General features: G+C 44.9%; 1 protein-coding gene across 1 annotated transcript in view; it reads right to left on the reverse strand.

Moving 5' to 3' along the window:
* The window catches only part of LOC131886145 (teneurin-m-like), a 61,775-nt gene that overhangs the window by 8,691 nt on the left and 31,635 nt on the right, over positions 1 to 21,449 (reverse strand). The window contains exons 10-21 of the mRNA XM_059234401.1: positions 20,974 to 21,168; positions 17,709 to 17,918; positions 15,159 to 15,417; positions 15,004 to 15,089; positions 12,684 to 12,894; positions 10,741 to 10,869; positions 7,109 to 7,295; positions 6,207 to 6,759; positions 3,471 to 3,726; positions 1,730 to 3,237; positions 1,023 to 1,420; positions 410 to 579 (exon numbers count right to left, since the gene is read on the reverse strand). Coding sequence (XP_059090384.1) covers positions 410 to 579; positions 1,023 to 1,420; positions 1,730 to 3,237; positions 3,471 to 3,726; positions 6,207 to 6,759; positions 7,109 to 7,295; positions 10,741 to 10,869; positions 12,684 to 12,894; positions 15,004 to 15,089; positions 15,159 to 15,417; positions 17,709 to 17,918; positions 20,974 to 21,168 — 4,162 coding nt within the window. The remainder of the gene's footprint in view (positions 1 to 409; positions 580 to 1,022; positions 1,421 to 1,729; positions 3,238 to 3,470; positions 3,727 to 6,206; positions 6,760 to 7,108; positions 7,296 to 10,740; positions 10,870 to 12,683; positions 12,895 to 15,003; positions 15,090 to 15,158; positions 15,418 to 17,708; positions 17,919 to 20,973; positions 21,169 to 21,449) is intronic.

The raw sequence follows: 21,449 nt of genomic DNA on the forward strand, positions 1-21,449 counted from the left end.
TTGAAATGAAAATGAGCTGGGTGAAGAAGGACTTCAGGTCTCGGGAAGGGAGGGAAAAAAGTCCGCGAGATAGGGTGAAGGAACAATGTGGAGCAAATGCTTTGTTGGCCGGGAAAATCCATTAGGAAACATGAGGGCAAACCGCCAGAATGGAACCAGATACCAGTATGGCAAGCAAGGAGGACGAGGAGTGGCTAATTTTTTGGTAGGATAAATATCAGACTTATTTGGCCCTTTTTTGGAAGGAACAGGGTTTGCTCAAACCAACAGGTTGCCGTGGCTTGGGAGATGAAGTTTCTGTGACCTATTTGTTGGCAACCAAAGGGGATCTCAAGTAGGAGACAATGTGCTGGTATTAACCAACGAAATCAAGACTGTGACGTGATGAAAGTGCTCTCGATGTACGTACCTGTCGTAGTTCCAAGTACAGTTGTGTCCTTGTTGATCACTCCAGCCTTTGGGTAAGATTCCGTTGATGTACTCAACTGTCATGAGCACTTGACCATGGCCATTCAGGAAGGTCACCTCTTGAGTTTTTGGTTCGTAGTGGACACCAAGAATTTGCTCATGTCCGTCAATCTGGGGAAAGAAAGCCTACATGAAAAGCTGATTGGGAGTAGATTTTGACGGAGAAATGTCCATTAAGGTACTGTTCGTAAACGCGGGACTCGAGCATCAAACATCCATTCGTACGTACGTAGGTATATTCAAGTCACGTAATAGATATATTGCATTACTCAACAGAGAGCCCAGCAGGTCTATCTGGTTCCTATTTTCTCAGATTAAGGCCAAGCAATGGTCAAGTTTTTCCCTTCAACCCTAGTTTTGAGCTCTCTTAGGTATAAACGAGTGTTCCAAGTGCCAAACACAGGCAGCAAGTTACATTTCCAGACCCCGAGGCCAGCAATGCGAAATGGGGAGGAGGTCATCGGAAGATAGAGGTGACTTTCAAATAAATTGGCACCTTCGTCTTTCTTCTCCTGGCTTGGCTGGAAAGGGAGGGTCCATTTAGCTACACTCACCATTAATGCCTTGGAAATATCTTCCATCGATTTCCCATGCTCGAGACTGTACCAAGTGGTCAGCCGGTTGGTCGGCGATCCAGATTCCCGTTGATTGAACTTCCAATTGAGTCTCAATGGATTCCAATGAGGATATTTGGAGTCGAACAAGACCAGATTCTGTTGGAGGGCCGATCTCTGTTGTAAATCGTGGAGAAAAGGGTCGCTTTGTAAGAGGGTGGGTGGTCCAATGTCGGGAGAGCTCGGCCCGAGACTTAGTCGAATTGGTTGTTGACCAAGGCAGGTGGACGAGGTCATTTCCGAGGTGAAATGGGGCAGATTGAAGATGGACAACGGCTGACAAGTAGGAGTAGAGGCGGCCTCTTGGTCGTCCTCGTGACTGAACGCCGGGAACGGATCTGGAGCATGTAGTAGGAGTGGAATTAATCAGAGCCCCTAACAAGACTCATAAATAAGGTGCATCACAGTTTGACACTAACCGGAGAGTGAGCTAGGTGCTTGCCAGAGAAGATTACCTGGCTTTTTTGCATAAATGCATCTTGCCCCCTTCTGCCCAAAACAAATGGTCTCCGGGTAGCAATTCGCAGATCCTAACTTTCACACCGCCCTTCCGCTCTCTCTCTCATTCTCCTTCCTCCTTCTCCTCTTCTGACTTTCTATTCCCCGAACCTTTTGGTTTGCTTGGATTGCTCGGTTTTCTTGCCTACCTTCATTAGGATTCAGAATTTGCACCATTCCTGACTGATGGGTTGCAATTCGCATCTGTGTCCGGTGATTCCGCTGAATCTCCACGCATGAGGCTGCAAGACTTGAAGTTGTTGCTTGTGGGCAAATTCTCGAGGTCATTTGGAAGCTCTCGCCAGAAGGCAGAACCACGCGGCTCAGGCGGCCGGACGAGTCGAACTCGTAAACGAAGAAATCGCCATTCGTGTGGGTCTTGCTCACGACAAGGCCAGAATTCTCCTCATAACTTAGAGAAATGGCGTTTCTTTCGTCCTGGTTGAAGACCTCGAGATACCCCATTCGTGAAAGTCGCAACGCATGTTTCTGACCGTGAGTGTTCTCAATGGACTGGACACGGTTAGTGTAATCCCTTTGCAGAGATATTTTGTTGCCCAACGCATCCAGCATGACAGTCAGACGACCAAAGGCCGTGTTCTTGGAGTAGATGAAGGACAGAAGCTTGGCGCCCGTTTCCAGACTATGGGTGGACACATGCTGACCGTAGCGATTGAACGTGTAGATCTCTCGGGCGATCGGATCCGAGATGAGAACGTTGCCACTGGTGGCATTTACCAACGGCTGGGATTCCTTCAGACTGTAGATCTTTGACGCCCCATTGTCTGCCACGTGAAGAGTATTGTCTGGACTGAGAGCGATGACCGACAATTGGTTGAACGAGATCTGATCAGCCAACACCGACGTCAAGGTGATGTCCTGAGAATTGCTCACATTCTTCGCCTCCGAGGCCGGAGGGCTGGATTGGCCGGCAAAGGCCCGCACTTGTCCGTGGAAATCGATGATGTGGATCACATTTCGTTGAGGATTGGGTTGCTTCTCTGCCAAAAAGAGTTGGCCACTGGGTCCAAACGCCAAATCAATCAGAGGTCCAAAGATTCTGCGATTAGCTGGCACGGACAAGGCCAAGGCGCTGTCGGGGTCTACCTTTGTTTGGTTGAGATCGTTGTTGCAAGAAGGGGATAGTCCAACAATCACTTCGACGCGCATATCTGTTGTCAGTCTGAGCACCATGGTATCATCCACGATGTGTAGACTGTTGTCGAGGGGATTCAGTTCAAGCTTGGTTGGCCATTGTAGTTGGACGTCTTGCACCAAGAATGCCAGTCTACACGCTAAAGGGCGCGGAGGCCCCGATTGAGGACCGTTATGGCCAATCAGGGTGTTGATATTGCCATTGGGCATGACCACCCGGATGTTCCGACTATCACTTATGTACATCGTACCGTCCATGGCGATGGCTACCCCCTTGGGATAGTTCAGACGAGCATTTAAGGCTGGTCCATTGTCTCCACAATCGTCTTCATCTCCTGGGATGCATCTCAAGCCATTGCCCACGACTACCTCCAAATTATCCACGGACGAGTCTGATTCATCCAGGATTCGGAGAATTTGCCGCCGCTCAGCATGCGTGATGTAAAGTCGACCATCCAATGGGGATATCTTCAAGTCGTAATGATAGGAGCCTTGACTTGCCCTGAAAAGAGATGAAAGGAACAATGTACTGCGTAGCAAACGGGATGGCCCAACAGTGACAGAGAGAGAGAGACCGACCCGAGACGAGACCGACCCGAATTGTCTTGCCTCAGCCCAGAGATACCAAGGCACAATCTTTTTCTTCTCCCTTCCGAGTTTTCAGGGAAACTTGGAAATAAGCGTGCGTGCGTGCGTGCATGAGTGAGTGTGTCTTTCTTTCTGTCGGCTTCTTACCCAAATTGAAGAATGGTTTGGACCGTTCCGTCCGTGCCGATCTTCCGGATCAGGTTGAAATCCCCCACGTAAATCGATCCGTCAGGACTCGTTGTCATGCTCACAATGTTCAATAAATCAAGCTTTTTGGCCAACCCATCACAGTCACTTCCGCAATTCACGGCCGTTCTCTTCAAGCCTGTTCCCATAGTCGTGGAAACGACTCTTGGAAACGATTTGAACTCAATCCAGTGGCCATCACCCTTTTGGAACAAACCTGGAACGAGAAGAGAAACGATGAAATAACAACCAACGGAGGAAGGAAAGGAAAGAAAAGAAAAGGACCAACAGACGGGGATGTTTTTTTTTGGGGGGGGGGAGGGAGATGAAGGATGACCTAACAATTTCTGACCTAATACTAAAAAACACATATTTCGCTCCAATCCCTCGTAGCTCTAATTGGAGCTCTATTTTGGAATCAGAGATATTTTGGAACCAGAGACATTTCGAGTCAATTCTTGCACTTTGTTCCAATCGATGGTAATGGCTTCCTTTTAGAGTTATGATGCCTGATAACATGGCACTTTCGGCAGTCCAAAAAATACCAGTTCCAAAGGATTTCTCTGTCTTCTTGCTTTTTCATTGGTTCAATCTGAACTTCAGTGGATTATATAGACCTTGACTTGACACAAGGCACGAAGTGGGGAATAATCAAATCGGGACCTTTAGGTTTACGGAGCTATGGATATATCCAAAATCGACCAATTGGTCAATCAATGCCAATTTTCAAATGCTCCACCAATTTTGATTAAAATTTAAGGTCTGATTTGCCAAGTTCGGGTTTGGTTGACCATTAATTTCTGTGTTGACGAGTGAGTGGCCAGTCCAATGTCGTCCATTTTGAAAACATCACTTAATATACGGTATAAAGTAACTTTGTACTACGTTCTATCTTTTGTAGCATCAATTCATTGGTGATGGACTTGGACTTGTTTGAAGGTTTACTTCCATTGCTTAGCTACCTTGGTCTATGTAGTTGGTTTATCTAATTTCGGCCACCAAAATTGAATTGGATCAATCATGCTTGATCCAGATTATCAGATTAAGAGAATACCACGTGAAAGATTCGAATATACCCAACTCCCTCTAGGGTTTCGATCCAGATTTGTGCTTTTCCAAAAACAACCCACTCGCTGATGGAAAATTGGAAAATAGTAAAACAATTATTGGAACCTTTCACCAACCAAATTCTCAGTTATTCTAGAGGGTGTTTTTAATGAACCTAACGACGAACATAATGTGAAGGGGTGAAAATTGTTCGGATTCATGATGAAAAGTCGAAAAAGCCTTCATTATTTCCGGCGAAGGCCATAAATAATTTCATTTCCAGAAGACCTCCATAAAACAGAGAGTGCGGAAAGTGGAACGCGAGTGTTCTGAGAAGAACTAGGCACTAACAAGAGGAGGAAGAGACACAGAAAGAGAGAGAGAAAGCTAATGGAAAAAGAGCTACAGCTCTTTCCAAACCGACTCTCCAGGTTGGCAAAGGAGTTCGAGACGCCCTCTCAATTCATCAATATTGGCAAAACATGCTCATCGCACGGATCTCTCAAATGTGTTCCCAGGTTCCACTGGCTCCCGTCCTCGCGGCTGCTCTTGAATTATCACTCAAAAACTCACTTTACCCCATAAACACGAAGAGGGTGGCCTGGCTATGAAGTGCTAGAAGGGGGGACCATAAAAGCAGACTATTTGTGGATCTTTTATTTCCGACAAAGAGGGATTGAACGAGAGCTAGTGAGCGAGATCCACTTATTCCAAGGGTTTCATATAGTTCATCCATGTACTTCCGCGGGTTTCAGTCCCATCTCGATTTCTCTGGCTTGCGTTCCGTTCCGTTCCCTCCCTTGTATTTCTCTCCTTTTCTCTCGATTAAGTGTAAAATGGCGGAAGAAGGAAAATATTTGCCAAAAGCTTTTTCTCGTAATTCTTCTAGCTCCCTCTTTCCCCGGAAAAAATCCCTTCTTCCGTCTCGGACTTGCTCCACCATTGTTGGGTCTAGATGACTCTCCACCCAAGCAGTTTGAGGCCATTCCGAAACGTGAACGTCGAGGAGAGATCTAGAGAAACAATTACTCTTGTCCGACCTTTTTTGCCACAATTGATCAGAACACGCAAAATTTAGCCTTGTGTGGTCTCAAAGGGTTTCGCTCCCATTGCAAGTTCTCTAACTAGAATGCGTCGAGAAGGGTTCAATTGGAACCCAAGGGAATGAATGCAACTGGAACTTGCAGTTAAATCTAGTGTGAGAGAAGTTCTTACAATTAATTTTGAAATATCATGCTGTGATTAATGGAAGCTTTTAGCCGATAAAAGCTCTGACCTCGGCCAGTTTTGAGATTAGTATTTGATACTTCAGTGTCATGGGTGAAAATCCATCACAAAACATTTGCTACTTCGACATTTTCCAAGTGAGTGGAGCTACTTAGTTGAGGCACACACACAATGAGGGCAATTTGAGCACAAAGATGTCATCTCGGCCGTAAAAAAATCTGCGGTTTTTATGTGCCACTTCTAATGGTCCAGATAAAAACGAGGGAAGTCTTACACGGCATTGAAAGTGCGAGTACACGAGAGAAGTACTTGTACACTAGTTCGAAGAAATGAAGGGAGCCAGCCAGATCTGAGAAATCGCTTCCAACAAAATCCCATCCAACCCATTTTGAAGGTGCAATCTAGCACACACGACTAACTTACCCTGTTCCGAGTTGTAATGATGGTGGGTGTCCAAGTTCCAGCCTTTAGCGATATCCGAGATATCTACGTCAAAGCCGCGTAAACGAGTGGTTTGGCTGGTCCAAATCGGGTACTGGCACTTCTGGTAGAAATAGCCCACCGACACTTTGGCCCCCACCACACCATAGACCTTTTGGTTGTAGACGTTGCGTTTGTCCCAAGCATAAGTGAAGGTCAGATCAGGGTCCGCCTCGAAGGTCTGACGAAACACGCGACCACTGATGCGGATAACCAAGAACACCCTAATGAGACTTTCGGGGATCTGCTCTGGAGTCAGCTGGATATCCAATGTGGCGTGGGCTCCAGGCGCCGACGAGGATCTGTAGACTAAATGGACCCTGGATCCCGGGATTTGGATGCGTTCCTCCAGGCTTCTCGTCTCGGCCAGCATTCGTGTCCCAGCTTGGGTCTCGACGGCCCGACCGCCAACCGAAAGGTTGGGGATATACGAACTAAGCACCAATGGCTTGAGCGTCTGATAATCGTGGTCCGGACAAGGCTTCGTGTAATGGATCTAAGGCAGAGATTATTTTCATTCAATTGAGATTGGTTGCTAACATTCAAAGCGGTTCAATTATCATATGCCACCTAAACATGAAATGGAACCCCGTACTCGTACGTCGTGAAGCTATGTATCTGGTTTTATTCATAGGACCTCGTCACGAATTTGTCCGCCATATCCCAGCTCATAAAATATGACCGTAAGATAGGCTCAAGAGCTCACTTCATTATTCTGCACCAAAGAGCAATTTGGAGCAGGATCTCGACGAGTCCGTCTTGTACTATTCGGAAGAGCGAAATTGTACTTCCATTCATCCATTATTTCCCCTATAGTTGTACTACATAAGTTTAGCCTTTCCTACCTTGGCTGGCACATCATCGAGGTTGAGGTCATGGCCAGTCTCTCCATTGGACGACGCAGTCATGACAATGGGATTAAGGACGGTGATCTCGTTCCACGGGAGATGCGTGGATCGTGTTGCTGCGTTCAGTGGCGACCTCTGGAACTGAAGGGTCACTGCTCCACCACCGTTCACGGCCATATCGAACCTAGGGAGGGTGTAAAAAGCAGAATAAATAAACATGACTACGGAAGAAGATGGATGTTTCCATAGCCGCAGGCAAATTTCTTCTTTCCGAGAAGAATCTGGGACCGAAAAGCAATTCCAATTTAACTTGATTAGGAGTCCGATTCCGGGTGGGACAGAGACGAATTGAGTGGCACAGATTAGGGTAGGAAGTGTGTTTGTCGGGAGGGACTTGATTTGGGGACGATTTCCCCCTCTCGAAGTGTCTCACCCTGGTGCAGTCTTACTCAGGTTTTGAAACCCAAGGGACTCTCAAGGGTGGTGTCTCACATGTGGGACTGTGGGTGGGTAAAAGCCTTCTTGAGTTGACACCAAAGTGAGAACAGAGTAATCAGAGAGCTCAGTAAGTATTGCATTGCGTGATAACCTGATTGGGATTACTGTGAGAGGAGCCTTGTTAGCCGTGTTCCCCCTATCTTGGAACCGCCATAAAAACGTTTTTGATTCGCTAATAACATCTCCGAGGATGTTTCAACGAAACAAGAAACTTGTCAAGGATCGTGTCCAAAGATTGGTCGTTTCAACCGAAAAAAGGGGATCCTCGTTCCACTCACCAGCAATGCAGTCAGGTGAAATTTCTCATTAGGAAAGCTCCCTTCCGATGTCAAAAAAACGAGCTCGGTGGATAGGGTTTTCTCTCAATTCCCTTTCCTCCATTTCAATGAGAAGCTTTTAATTCAAAGCAATCAAAAATTCTCTCTCCCTGGATTAGCTTGAAAGGGTAAATTGCTGTTCCAAGTATCCAGGTTTGTAAGAGCGTAATGTGGTGCAAAGGCACTTCAGATCCATTAAAAGAAACTCTCTCATTCACTCCAAAGATATTATGAAAGAGATGAGAGGGTGAAGAGGGAACACAAAACGAGGGAGAAGTACTCGGAATGGAATCGCTTTCCAAGATGACGATTCAAGAGTTTTCATAATTCCTGGCACAGCTTGCCATCATCTTTGAGATCTCTAGGGGTTTCATTTCCTCCTTTGATTGCTATTTTCGCCCCGATGACCCACCCCTCTTTGGCCAGAAAATGATCAATACTCGTCTCAATGGTGGCTGCACATAAAAGACAGGCATTGAAATATATAGAGACCCCCACAAACAATCTCCCCTTTGGGGAGGAGCCTTTCATACAAGAGAGAAAAACCTCCCCAAGTACCTATAAAGGCGAGGCGAACTTATCAAACAGATACACTTGGAGTATATCTCAAAGAATACTTTTTCCAGCACAGTATATATATGTAGGTACTGTAAGGTCACTAGATACGCAATAACATATATATATCAACATGAGGGTTGAAATAGTTGAAGTAGGCTAGGATTTGTAATGGAACAGGAGAGCAATTCTTTTCAGGAATGCGAACCCCATCATCCAATTTCCAATGCATTAGACGAGCTGAATCCAACCCAAAGAAAGCAGTTTCTTTTGTTATTGAATACAAATGCGTCTGATAAGAAAGGCAATGATTTGTCAAAAGGTTAAGAAGGTCAAATGCCGAACGAGGTACTATGTTGCAGGGTTTTTCAGTCAACTCCTCGTTTGTGTATAGCTATTCCGTAGGGAGACAAGACGGTCATTGCAATGTCTCTCGAGTCTCAACTTGGGTGGTGGATAATAGCCTCACCTCCGTTGAGTTCGGAACAGCCTGAAGAAATACTACTTTGACTTAAAGTGAGAGCAAGTTGAACACCAACACGACTCTCGTATTCTCCGGAAAAGAAAACAGATCTCGTATGACTGTGCCTGAAATTTTAGTACGCCGATCTCGTGTTTTGACTAGGATGTCGTCTTGTCTGTTGTTCTTGCACCCCTTTCACGAAAAATGAGCCCCTGATGCGAATTCACACGAATCATACGTACGTACCAACGAAGAACTTCTCTCCATCCAGGTTCGTTCTCGTCCAAACGGATATTCTCCGTCAGAGCATCTTGGATGGAACGTGTTTAATCTCGTTCCAATTGACGGAGATCTAAAACTAGGCCACGTTCAAAAGATTGACAAGAAGGAAACTGTCACATCAGACATCGGTTCGGCCCTCCCTCCTTCACTTTTAGTACAGGAGGTAACGTACTACATCGAGCGCTGTTTCTGTGACATTTAACGAGAAAATGAAATGCCTGACATTTACAACGCATTTCGGATCACATCAACAACAACAACAACAACAACAGTCTCACAAATCGTTATGGATTGGGAATGATTATAGCAATCAATACTCGTGCTCCTCTGAACCACGAGTTCATGAATCCGGCCGCCACCGAGAAACGCGGAAGAGACGGCCAACAAAGATCGATGGTGACATTGGCAATTGGCAGATCTGCGCGAGAAATTCGACAGATCTCCCCTCTCTCTCTCTCTGTAGTCTCTGTATACTCTGTATGCTCTGTATTTTGGACCGAGAGATTGGAGAAAGAGAGATGGATTAGCCAATTGTGATGTGCGCGTGTGTCTGTGGTGGCCAATACAGTTCACCGAGCGAAAGACAGTGACAAAAGTCAATTGGAAGATCCGACAGCTGTCCACTCAACCACCATGTTGGACAATGTCGAAATCAATGCGATGGCTGACCATCATCACCATCATCAGTTTGAAGGTCTCTAAACTGATGGAGGGGGATGACGGTTGGTTTTTGAGGTTATATGAATGGCATCCATGGAAATTAGCTCTCATCATTCGCGAGGAGAACGTTCTTTGTTCGTTTGGGCCGGATCAGATTTCATATTGAATCTCAGATTGGGTAGCAACTACTGTACGCACCACGACAACTGAGCTTGCTTCTCGAGTCCATTTTTCAGCACATTGACAAAGTTTCGGGGTGTTTGTCAGGAAATGTCTTTTGACAAGGCTTTCAATCCTTTCCGTGTTTGGCTTTCCGTTTCCCATAACTCTTTTTTTCTCTCCTGAGAAGAGCCAGAGAACGATCATCATCATGATCATCAATGCTATTTCAGATGATTCATGGCCTCTGGAACTGGACAAGCCAACACGAGGAAAAGCCACATAACGAATGTCAACTCCAGACAAAAGCTTTGTTTTCCCCCCTCTCCCAAACTCTCATCGCACACTGAAAACGACCCAGGTCTCTAGTATATATTTGGTGAGGATAGACTTGATTAAGACCTCACTTTCTGCTTTGAAAAAGAGTCCGGTTTTTTTTGTAAGCGATGAGATTAGGAATGATAACTTCACTTTAACGGAGGATGAGATTAATTGCGGCTGTCAGGCGAGAGCCAAGTCTACTAGCTGCTCTGACTCTCGCAATATGGAGATGGAGATAAATACTCAGTATTGACAGATGTCACGTGTAGTGATACCCATGATGGGCCATTGCTGATGGCTTGATAGATGAACAATGGTAATCCGCATCAAAGATCATCGGATTGGTGCCACTGATTTGCAAAGTGTCGACTTACCATCCACCTGGCCGGGTGAGAGTGAACCCGTAGTGATTGGCATCCCGGGATCCTTTGACACTCACACGCACGCCAATGATCCCTTGGCCATTGGCGGTGACCACCTGACCACGGATTATCGAAACGCGTCTGAAATGGGACCGAAATGAACACGTAGTACGTACACAGAAAGCTGATACTGAAGTCAATAGAAATGTTTTGACATGCGCCCATCTGTGAATTTGGTAGAACGCGTAACGTTGACATATTCTGACACAAGAGCCTAATACACTGAAGGTGTGGGTTTGCTTCGGGGACAATATTCAATTGCGAATGCAAAACAGTGATGCCTAAGCTTGAAAGCGACAAGAAGCTAATGGTTTTGTGGCTCTAACGAATGTTGAAATAGATGTAATTATTGAAAGTAAAAATGAGTGCTTTATATGTTGATACTAAGAACGACTCTTTATCTATTTGCGTGGTTTACTAATGATCACTATGATTCTGACATGAGCAATTATCGTCTCTGATTTGATGGGTTGCAAAATTTTGAGGAGAGCTTACTTATCCTTTAGTGGGATATGAATATTGGAATCATCTTTCACAAAATCAAATGTGGGGGAGAAAAGTCACTGTCATTGCTAATAAACAAAAAGTGTTTTTCATCATCTGACTCGACTTTTTTCCAGAGAAATTGCTCCCAATACGCACTTCACTTAACACTTTTACCAGGCGAGTAAAACTCGTGGCTTGGGTGGTTCACCTTCATTCAAAGGATGAGTTCGACAGAAAAATACCTTCAATATTTTCTTTCAATGTGATAAATCTGGTGGATGAGAATCCCATGACTTTTCAAGGAACAAAGAAATCCAAACATAGGACATTCTTTATGTAGGAGCTTGTCGAGGCTCCTGTCTTTTTTGTCTTTCTCGATATTAAAAATGCATAAAGGTCTCACGAAAGGAAGAAATGAAGATCTGCATCGTAGATTTGATAACTCAAGTGCAAATCTTCATCGCAATAAATGAGATCCCGCAATTATTGTTGTGCTCCACCTATAAGACGTCTGATTATTCACTAAAATGCTGGAGCCCAAAAATCAGCTGACAGTGCGTACGAATTTTTCAGCTCTGGTTTTTTTAATTCGACGATGAATGTAGAATATCATCCTAGTTCATTGTTATGAAAATGTGCACAAATCTCAATTATCTCCCTGGGCTCTAACCAACATCTTGGTATTTTGAAACGAACGTTAATGGCGATTTGGTAGCTTTCAGCATGCCTCAACCCAAATCTGAAGTCTTTCAGTGTCATGCATAATTCAAGACACTCTATTTCGAAAACACATAATTCCCTCTGCTTTTTCGTCCCCGTTCGTTCGTTCGTTCGTTCTTTCGTTCCCTTGTCTCGTTCGGTCGGTCTTCCATTGTGCCAAGCCTTCAGAGGTGTTTTTATAAACACCCGCCAAGACTCAAGGGGAGATTATCCTCAGCTACAGAGCTACTCTACTCTATACAGGTCTCGACAACATTCAAAGACAGATTCTCAACTTCAAAGCTCTTTCAAGGGGCTAGGATGGAACAACCTTCCATGGAATTGCCGGCAATACAATAGAAATGGAGAATCGGATGATATACAACCTCAACACGTTCTTCGTAGACGACGTATGCTCTCTGCTGAGATACTACTAGTATTTGTGCACAAGCCGAGGGGTTAAAGAGATAATCCCACTTTAAGTCTTTGACAATAGGCAATCCCCTTAAAAACGGATCAAGACAGAAAAAGGAGCCTTACAAGTAAACACACTAGTTCAAGAAACTCCAATTCAAGCATATTTGATCGATTTCCGATGGCACCCAAACAAGGATAATAAAGCCAGCAGTTGGACCCACTGCAGTAGATAAACAACAGCGCCCCACAGGTCTTATATCTGAAAAAGTCTGTCTATTTTCTATACCACTTACTTCTCATGGAATGTGCCTCTTTTCACGTAGCTTTGAACGCTTTCGTCGCCTTCGAATAGAAATTGGACCTTTTGAAAGAAGGAGGCGGAGACGGAGGGTGGGGGCTTCCTCAAGAGCACTTCCACAGGATCGGCCAGATATACACACATCACACTACTCACACAGGATGGGTGAGAGCAGCATTTACTGTCCGCACAATCCGTCAGTCCATCTGGAATGGAAGCCAATTATTGTCAATAATCAAAACGGATAAACTGGATGAGAAACGGGCCTCAATCGGAGTGCCTTTTGGGATTTAGGGAGGACGCACTGCTCTGGAACGGGTAGAGATTACATTTGGCAACGATTCGAGGGGATGGCAGAGAGCTCCTTAATTGCTTTGGACGATTTGAATCGGGCTGAAATGGAGCATGATGGCCTGATCGTTGCTAATGAAAGTCAAGAAAGAATACCAGTGATTATGTGAGAGAAAAGCCTTTCTATTGAATGGAACGTTCCTTTTCGTCATCATTATGATGATGATCATAATAATCTTTCTCATCATCTAACGTTGGCAAATGCGTCAAGCTTACAATTTTTTCAGGCCAAGGAACCAATGAGATCATGAAAGAGCAAGATGAATGACTTGTCTTCCAGGGAAATGAGAGATTCAGATATCAAGCATGAAATTTAGATCACGCTGACAACGTGGGACCCTCTTCCGGGGCACCAAAATCAATATTCGCCCTCAATTCTGGAATTTCCTACCCTAAACTTTTCTTTTTTAGAGACCTCTCAAGAGATTGAACGAGCGTCCACTATGAAAATGTTCGTGTATTGCTCACGTGGAAGGGCAGGCAAATTTGAAAAATTACATTTGACTTTGGAACTGATGGCTCTGGCAGGGCTTCTGGACACTTATTGGATCAAAAGAATGCTGGACAGAACTCGGATCTCGCCCTCAAACACAAAAAAGGATGAGCAACAGCCTCTTTGTACAGTCCGTTGTCGGGTTGCCCACCAACCAACAGTCAACATCCCCTCAAAGTCCACAATGTTCAAGGGAAGGAATTTAGGGGGCTCAAAAGGAACGACGGAAGGGGTGGAACAGACTTTGCATGCAGAATTCATCTGATTTTCTCAGACAAAAATGCCCAACTTGCCACATGATCCATCCATACATGAGCAGTCTTCAGACTAGTTTTCTCTGTTCAACTTATGACGAATGATATCTTTCAATTCCCATTGGGCCATAAAGGTAGGCTGTGAGCTTGTCTCAATGAGCCCGGGCATGAAGTGGTGGTATTAAGCCTCGTCAATTGGAGTGGATCGAGTCTGTGCCCAAAGTGAGGAGAGTGAAGAAAGCCCTTGAAACAGACAACAAAGCCACCAGCAGACCCCTCAATAAAGAGAGATGGGGTAGGAGGCGAAGGAGAGCATGTGAGGATATGAATATATCTTTCATGTCCGTAATAACAATCTCGTCATCGTCGTCATCATGAAGGTACGGCGTACTTGAACGAACATGCAAAGGGTCGGTCGGAGAGCTAGCCAGAGAAGAAGAGAGAGACTGGAGAGAGCAATCTAGCTAAAATATGGAAGATCAAAAGGAATTTCACCAACAACATGTGATATTGTGATATGTGTCTCAGCTACTTTGCTCCTCAGCCCTCTTCTTTACTTTGAGTTGAGCTCAACTCAATATTTAGATATACTTGGGCCTTAGATTCGGGGTCATTTACCATCTGGAGTCTGGTGCTCCATCCCTGTGGCACAGATCATCAAAGCATTGTTGGGTATTTGAATTAAGCCAGATAAATGATTTGATCGAACTTCAGATCACTTCAAGAATAGGTATGGTCGCTTTTCGGGGAGTTATTGAATTTCAGCGACATTCGATGGAAAATCGTGGGCCCAGCTCTGAATGGAAGAAGCCAGTCCAATCACGTAGATGGAGGCCATTTTTGTCCGTGTTCCAATGGTTGCCCAAAAATTTCAAGTCACCATTCCGCGGGAGTGACAAAGTCCCAAGTCATTAATCTCATGCCTCTATCCAAGTAGAATACATGGAGCTGCTTTCCCGAGCAATTTCCGAGGGCATTTTCGAAGAATTTGTCTTTTTGAATTCCGCTGCTGCAACCTCAGCATAACGGATAACGGTTGGACGAATGAGATTGGGGGAAGACAGAAAGAGAGCTCATCAAATGGGTATAAATCCTTAGAGGGGAATCCAACTTGAAGTTGGCATAAATCTTCCAGTCATCCTGGCAATCACATGAGATCAATTCCCAACTGCATGGAATTATGGCTCTGAGGGCGATATCATGTTTGTAATACTCACTAGCATCATTGTCGATCCCATCCTCACATTGCTGCTCCTCGGCGAATTGGCAGAAATCGCCGGCCCAACCATCCCCGCAAAGACATCTGAAAAAGTGTTGGGAACACGTGGTTGAGGTAGGCGGTGACTAGGGTCTAAATAAGAAGGCTACTTACTTGTAGTCCTGGGCGGATGGGTCTTGCAGACATTGGCCATGAGAAGAGCAATCGCCTCGGACACCACAAGCTTCGATAGTGCAATGCCGACCATTCCAACCGGGATGGCAAACGCAAGTTCCATTCTCACAAGTTCCGTGGGCTTGGCACCTCACGTCACAGGTTCGAATCTGACACGTGCTCCCACTCCAACCCGGAAGGCATACGCAACGATCCACTTCGCATCGCCCTTTGGCACCGCAATCTTTGTTGCAGACAGCTTCAATTTCGTGTGGGAAGTTGTTGATGAATCAGATTGGATTTTGGAGATGATTGGGTTTTCGAGTTTTTGGAGGTTTTTTTCAGAGAAGGAGATGGTTGGAAGTTGGAACCACATTGGGAACGTCAGCAGCCGAGGGGGGAGGACCGGGAGAAAGACGATGGGGAACGAGGGAAGAGAAGAGAGAAAAAGACCAAAATCAGTTTTGAGGGATGGCAGAGAAGAACCCCGAGTTTGCTTTTCTTCTTCTTGTGTCTAGGATAGTCCAAGGAGACTTGAAGAGCTAAACGAGATTCCTTGGCCGATTGGATTGATAAGAAGTTCACTGTCGTCCACTTGTGGAGGAGGGAGCCAACAACACGAGTATGAACAAAGAGGGGTTCAACAAGACAAATAGTGGAATAATGTCTGCCCTGATTTTGGAATTTTCCTGCATTTCTCTCCCGCAAACGTGATGTGGTCCCCCTCCCCCAAATGGCGTGGTTGATTTTGATTTCTAGTGTTGATCTGCAAAAGTTACAAAATAAGACGGCACCGTGGCATTTCGGGAGGATTTGAGGTCTCGTCATTAGTGTTTCCTTCATAACAAAAGGCCCCTAAAACAGGCTAGTCCGGGAGGAAACTTTCAATGGACGTAGACAAAGAAGATACAAGGTGCTCTAGAGACCATTTTTTCAAGTCCCTTCAAACGAAGACGTGTAGTGGTGATAAGCCTATTCCAGAGACGAGAGAGCTCCAATAACAAAAGACTCGCTTTTATACGGCCCAGTAAGTAGAGCTCTGTAACAAGGGTAGCAGAAAAAACAAGTCTCGTCTTCATCATGTGCCATGTTCCATGACCCAAAGCCCTCAAGAAACTGGCGTCAATTCTCTAAGCTTAATCACCCAGATCCCAAATATTCTTCAGGACACATCCTTGCACGGTTTCCCTCGTCTTAACAAGAAGAACCATTTTTTCGCTCTTGAACAAGAGCAATATACGAGCCCAACTTGATCGTTAAATGGGGGAGCTAATCTTTAATGGGCTTCCTCTTGAAACTTGGATCCAGCACGTCGTCTTCGTGCATAACAAGGTTAACGTTGGATCACTATACGCTCCTTGACTGATAATCGCCCTATTTGGACCATCAGTAACTTGGAATTACAGATAAGACAAGAGTCTCCCTGAGCAACTACTTTGGCAATTGCACTCAAAAGACAAACCGTGGTTCCACCCGTATTCTATTGCAGCATGCCATCATTTTACTGAGGATGGCTACTTTCTAATTTGAAGTAAAAGCTCATTTGAGCATGTATAATATTTTGGAAGCCCCTTGATTGGAACAAGGATCTCCCCCCCCCCTATCCTACTTCAAGGACCACTCAGTCTCATTAAACCGACTAATTGGGTGACTGCCAACTTTTTGAATGGAACATTTGAGTTTTGGGCCAATTTGGCAGCCATGTAACGGGAAAGTGGCTTAGCTAATGGCCTAACAGGCTTTATAAGTTCTTCTTGGTTTCTATCGGACGGGAAAAAATCGACCAGCCCTTTTGGGCGAAAGTTTGGATCGCTTTACTGAAGTGGATACATCGCTTTCAAACAAAAGGAGAAAGGACCCCATTGTTGTTCACCTCAATCTCCCCAGTACAAGTTAATAAGATCCATCGCCCTGATAGAATCTTAGCCTCGAGTCACTAATCCCTCTGTAGTTGGCAGCTGAAGTTCCGAGCCTAGAAGATTTATGTAGAATAGGCGGGAATTTAAACGCACCTTCCCGCATCATCTTTGCTTACACTGACAATTGAGAAAGTTTCTAGGGAAGCCTTGTTTGTTTCTCGGGGGAGATGCACTTCAATAGGAATCTGCTAAAGAGTGCGGAACTCGTTTTTGCAGGCTCATATATTGCAAGTAACGTCTGACAAGAGCCTCTTTCCTTTTGGTTCAGAAGCGCGTACGTACTTGCAATAACACAAATTGGTGTGACATGGGTGGATTTTTTGGGCGGCCTTGACGGCCTTGCTGACAGTTTCTTGTGCTGGAATTTGCGGCTGACAGTTCAGGAAAATATGGCCAATGTCAAGCTCAGAGGGAAATGCCAGGATATAAGAGCGAGAAAAAAAGAAGGACGCGCTGGAAAGTTTTTTGACAAGTGAGGGGTGAAATTACCCCGAGGTTTTTTTAAGTTGGCATGAAACTCAACAGCCAGGGAAAACTTGTTGGACTGAGTGACGGACTATGGTATGCACAGGGTGGGATCCTTGATTTATTCTACACTGGGAAAAAAACTGCTGAAATGATAGATACTCACTGATGTTGCAGTCGCGACCACTCCAATGATTGTGGCAATCGCAACGACCCAGTTCCTGATCAAACTGTCCATGGCCAGAGCAATCAGGGAGGCATTGTTCCAGGGCCTTATTTTTGAACTCACAGTTCTTGCCCATCCAACCCAGATCACAATGACAATGAGCATTCTGGCACACCCCATGATCCGAACAACTTGGATCCAGACAATGACCTGAAAAGAAAAAAAAATGATAACCGTGAGAGTTGCGTTTACTTTTCAGCTTAGTCTTGGGGATCGGATAGATCTACTCTCGAAATTGGAAAGTTTGTCAATCCTCATTTGTCTGTCTTACACAAGGATAAAGAATCCTTGGTCTTGCACGAAAAAGGCGACGGTTTCTTGTTTTACTTTATGCATCATTTAATATATGTACTATGTCTTTCAGCCTTGTTGAATAACTCTCTATGCGATGGAACAGAAGTGGAACATGGACCCTTTAATGGAACACCGTGGGGCTATTATCCTACCCTTATCATGGAGGTCCAGGTCAGGCACGGAAACCTCATAAAAAACTAATTGAATTTTTGGTGTCGCTTATTTTCCGTCATGAATAACTACGCGGACCCTAACACCATTTATGACGAACCCTTTCACCTTTTAGAGCACATGCCCCACGTGCGAAGAAAACCACATTTGCTACAGGTCAAAATTGGATTCGACACATTAGCGCGCCCGCTTAATACTCGCATGTAGATCTGGCCAAGCTCCCGTCGTGGTTGCTATAGTGCTAGATCAGATTAGGCAAAAACAATGCCAAACATTTCAGGTTCCACATTGAGGCGGAAGACATTTTCCTTCTCCGACCAAGTTGAGTTCCAACAACCAAGGGTCCCAAACGAGGTTCTTTTACGAGCCTTGGGATGATTCGTTGGCAAAAGGTAGAGTCGGGTGGACCTCGAGTTTCAGTCCCAATGCAGTCAGTTTTACGGTCTTTGAGGCCTTGTAAAAGACCTCTCGTCTTTCGCTCTCTCCAGTATCTCTCTTTCTTTTTTCCCTCTCAAGTCATTATCTGAAGGTCGTGTTAGTCCTGCGCTTCATTTAGCAAGGTAGGATATACCCACACTGCGGGGAGTATTGTGCCCACTATTCAAAGTACTGCGTAACCAACCAATGGCCACGAAGCTCGACGGCCAAGTTGGAACACGGTCATTCATTCGGCATTTGCTCCTTTTGTCTCATGGATCAGATTTTGGCCAAGCTTTTCCTTCTTGCTTGAAAACCTAGTTATTCAAATGAAGATCAAGCCGTTGGGAATCTGTTCTGGGCTGAGACGATATGACATTTTGGCTCACACTGTAGCTCCATGTTCCTTTTCCAGTTTCAGTCCAGTTTCAGATTGTGTACGAGAGCACATAAGGGATAATGAAAAATAAAGCAATCTCATTTGATGTAGTTGAGGCGAGTATTGTCCGTGATTGGCGCATTCTGGACACAATGAAAGAAACAGCTAAGAGAAAAGAGAGTGAGAGAGAAAGAGAGAGGAAGAGAGGTTCTTCATCAAAAGACTCTGTCGGAGCCAATGTGTTCCATCGCGTTCCTAAATTGGATCCTCGATGGAATGCAGGGGTAATTAGATGGGCTATTGACTGCCACTCTCAAGAACGGTACAACCAGATATGAAGAAATCAAGTCCCTTTTGTTGTCAACAACTCTTGGTAGAATTACTGTCCTGGGGAAGTGACGATCCCGAACGGGATTGTTCCATCGAAACATCTCGGGATTGGGAACAAGGTGAGCGAACAACGAAAGGCCGCCAATCCTATGCCCACGGGGGCAACCCAACTTGGCTCTTCTTCCTCTCTCTCCTATCCACTAGGGTCCATATTTTTGCAATTTGGCCCTAATGACCCTTCGACACGACATTGACGGACCCCAAGAGATAAAGATCACAACCTAATAGAATGTTTTTTTACCGTGGGTTCAAAGCCTTCTCTTTCTCTCTCTCTCTCTCTCTCTCTCTCTCTCTCTCTCTCTCTCTCTCTCTCTCTCTCTTCCCCTGGTCGGTCTACTTTGGTTCAATAGGGAAGTCAGAAACAACAGTAGTACGTATATTGTAAAAAGACCACTCGGTTGTATTATTTTTTATTATTACCGCGCGTCTGTTTATGACTGGCCATTAGAGTAGATTGGCTTTCACTGAAACTATGCAGATGGCTCTAAATGGGTCTTTTTAAAGTCAAGGCAGTATCTGAATCTCAAACCACGAAAAGTAGTGACTTTGGGGAAGGAAAGGTGGCCAATTTCAAATATCAAAACCACCATTAAGGCCACTCTTCGAGCTTGGTTACTACATGTATTTTACTGAACGGCATAGTTCTCTGAGGCAAGCTATAAAGTGCACAGATGAAGCGAAGCAGTGCATGCAATGCTGGTACAAAAAATGGACCATATTTCTGCAATAACTAGACTTGGTCCAATAAAGGTTTTTAGTGAGGACACTAAATCTGTGCAAGATTCGCCGTGTTTCACTTGGAGTTTCTCGGTGAGTTAACAAAACCTTCAATGCAACAACCGGTTCAGCATATTAGACTAAAAAGCTGTGTCCGGAAACTAGCCCTAAGATGATTAATAGATTATACCTCATGTATTGGACCTATTCCAAAAAAAAAACGCTCTATGCACTTCAGGCTAAAGTGATAAGATCCCAATTCGCAAATGCAAAAACGCAAAAGTCTAGAACAAAGACGAAGTAATTCTGCCAAAAGGGAGGAACCCTTCTCAAGTCTATTTCGTCGAGAGGAGTGGAACAATTCATGTCTTTAGGTTCTAGGTTCCAAGTCTGTTGACAAGTTTGATGGATTGTTCGTCACTCTGTCATTCACGCTTTTCCCCGCTTTACATTCACTCACCCACCTATTCACTCACTCACTCGCTCACTTATTTGACGCCTGCAGTACAAGCCAAAGTGAAACAAATTGCTAACGAAAAAGAGAGAACGCCTTTTGTTCCCACCAAAATTGCTCCTCGTTGGCTGGAACAGATTTCTTTTGGAACAAATTTGTTTCCTTTCCCTCCTCCCATGCCAAATGTCCGGGTCTAGGAGCAGAGTTGTAGTGTATTCGTCAATAGAGCATATGAATACGTGAATGCCGGGCAGTGTTTGATCGAATCGAACCCTCATTGGACCAAAAAAAGGAACGAACCTTCAGTGGGGTGATTGTTCCCATTTCTTTAGAATCATCGTTCAATTGGTGTCATTGCACAACAATCATAAATAATTACTTACGTTCGTCACATGATTGCCCAGTCCATCCCAGATCACACAGACAGACACCTTCGAGGCAATTTCCATGTCCGTTACAATCGGGAACAAGGCATTCCTCGGCGTGGATCTCACATTCTGGGCCCTTCCAATCGTCCTCGCAATGGCATTTGCCTCCACCGTAGTAACCGTGACCATTGCAAAGAACCGGACACACACCTGGAACAAATTGAGGTAATTTTGGAATAATCCCTTAAGAATTTATGAGCTCCTCCTATACGTAATTAGGGGTCAGCTGTCCAGGTTTACAATTACTACGCTCAGCTGCATGAAGATTCGCTGGCCAAAGGAACTCATACCAATACTACATAGAAGACGGGAGGGAGCTAGAAGGAGGAAGAGTACTTAGGACCAAGGCCATTGGATCAAAAGAGCGCGTGGAATTTCCACGAACAAGATGGGAAGTTGACCTTGCAAGGACATCGGGGAATATATTTATT

This window comes from Tigriopus californicus, chromosome 9, assembly GCF_007210705.1.
Source record: "Tigriopus californicus strain San Diego chromosome 9, Tcal_SD_v2.1, whole genome shotgun sequence".
NCBI classification, from domain to species: Eukaryota; Metazoa; Arthropoda; class Copepoda; order Harpacticoida; family Harpacticidae; genus Tigriopus; species Tigriopus californicus.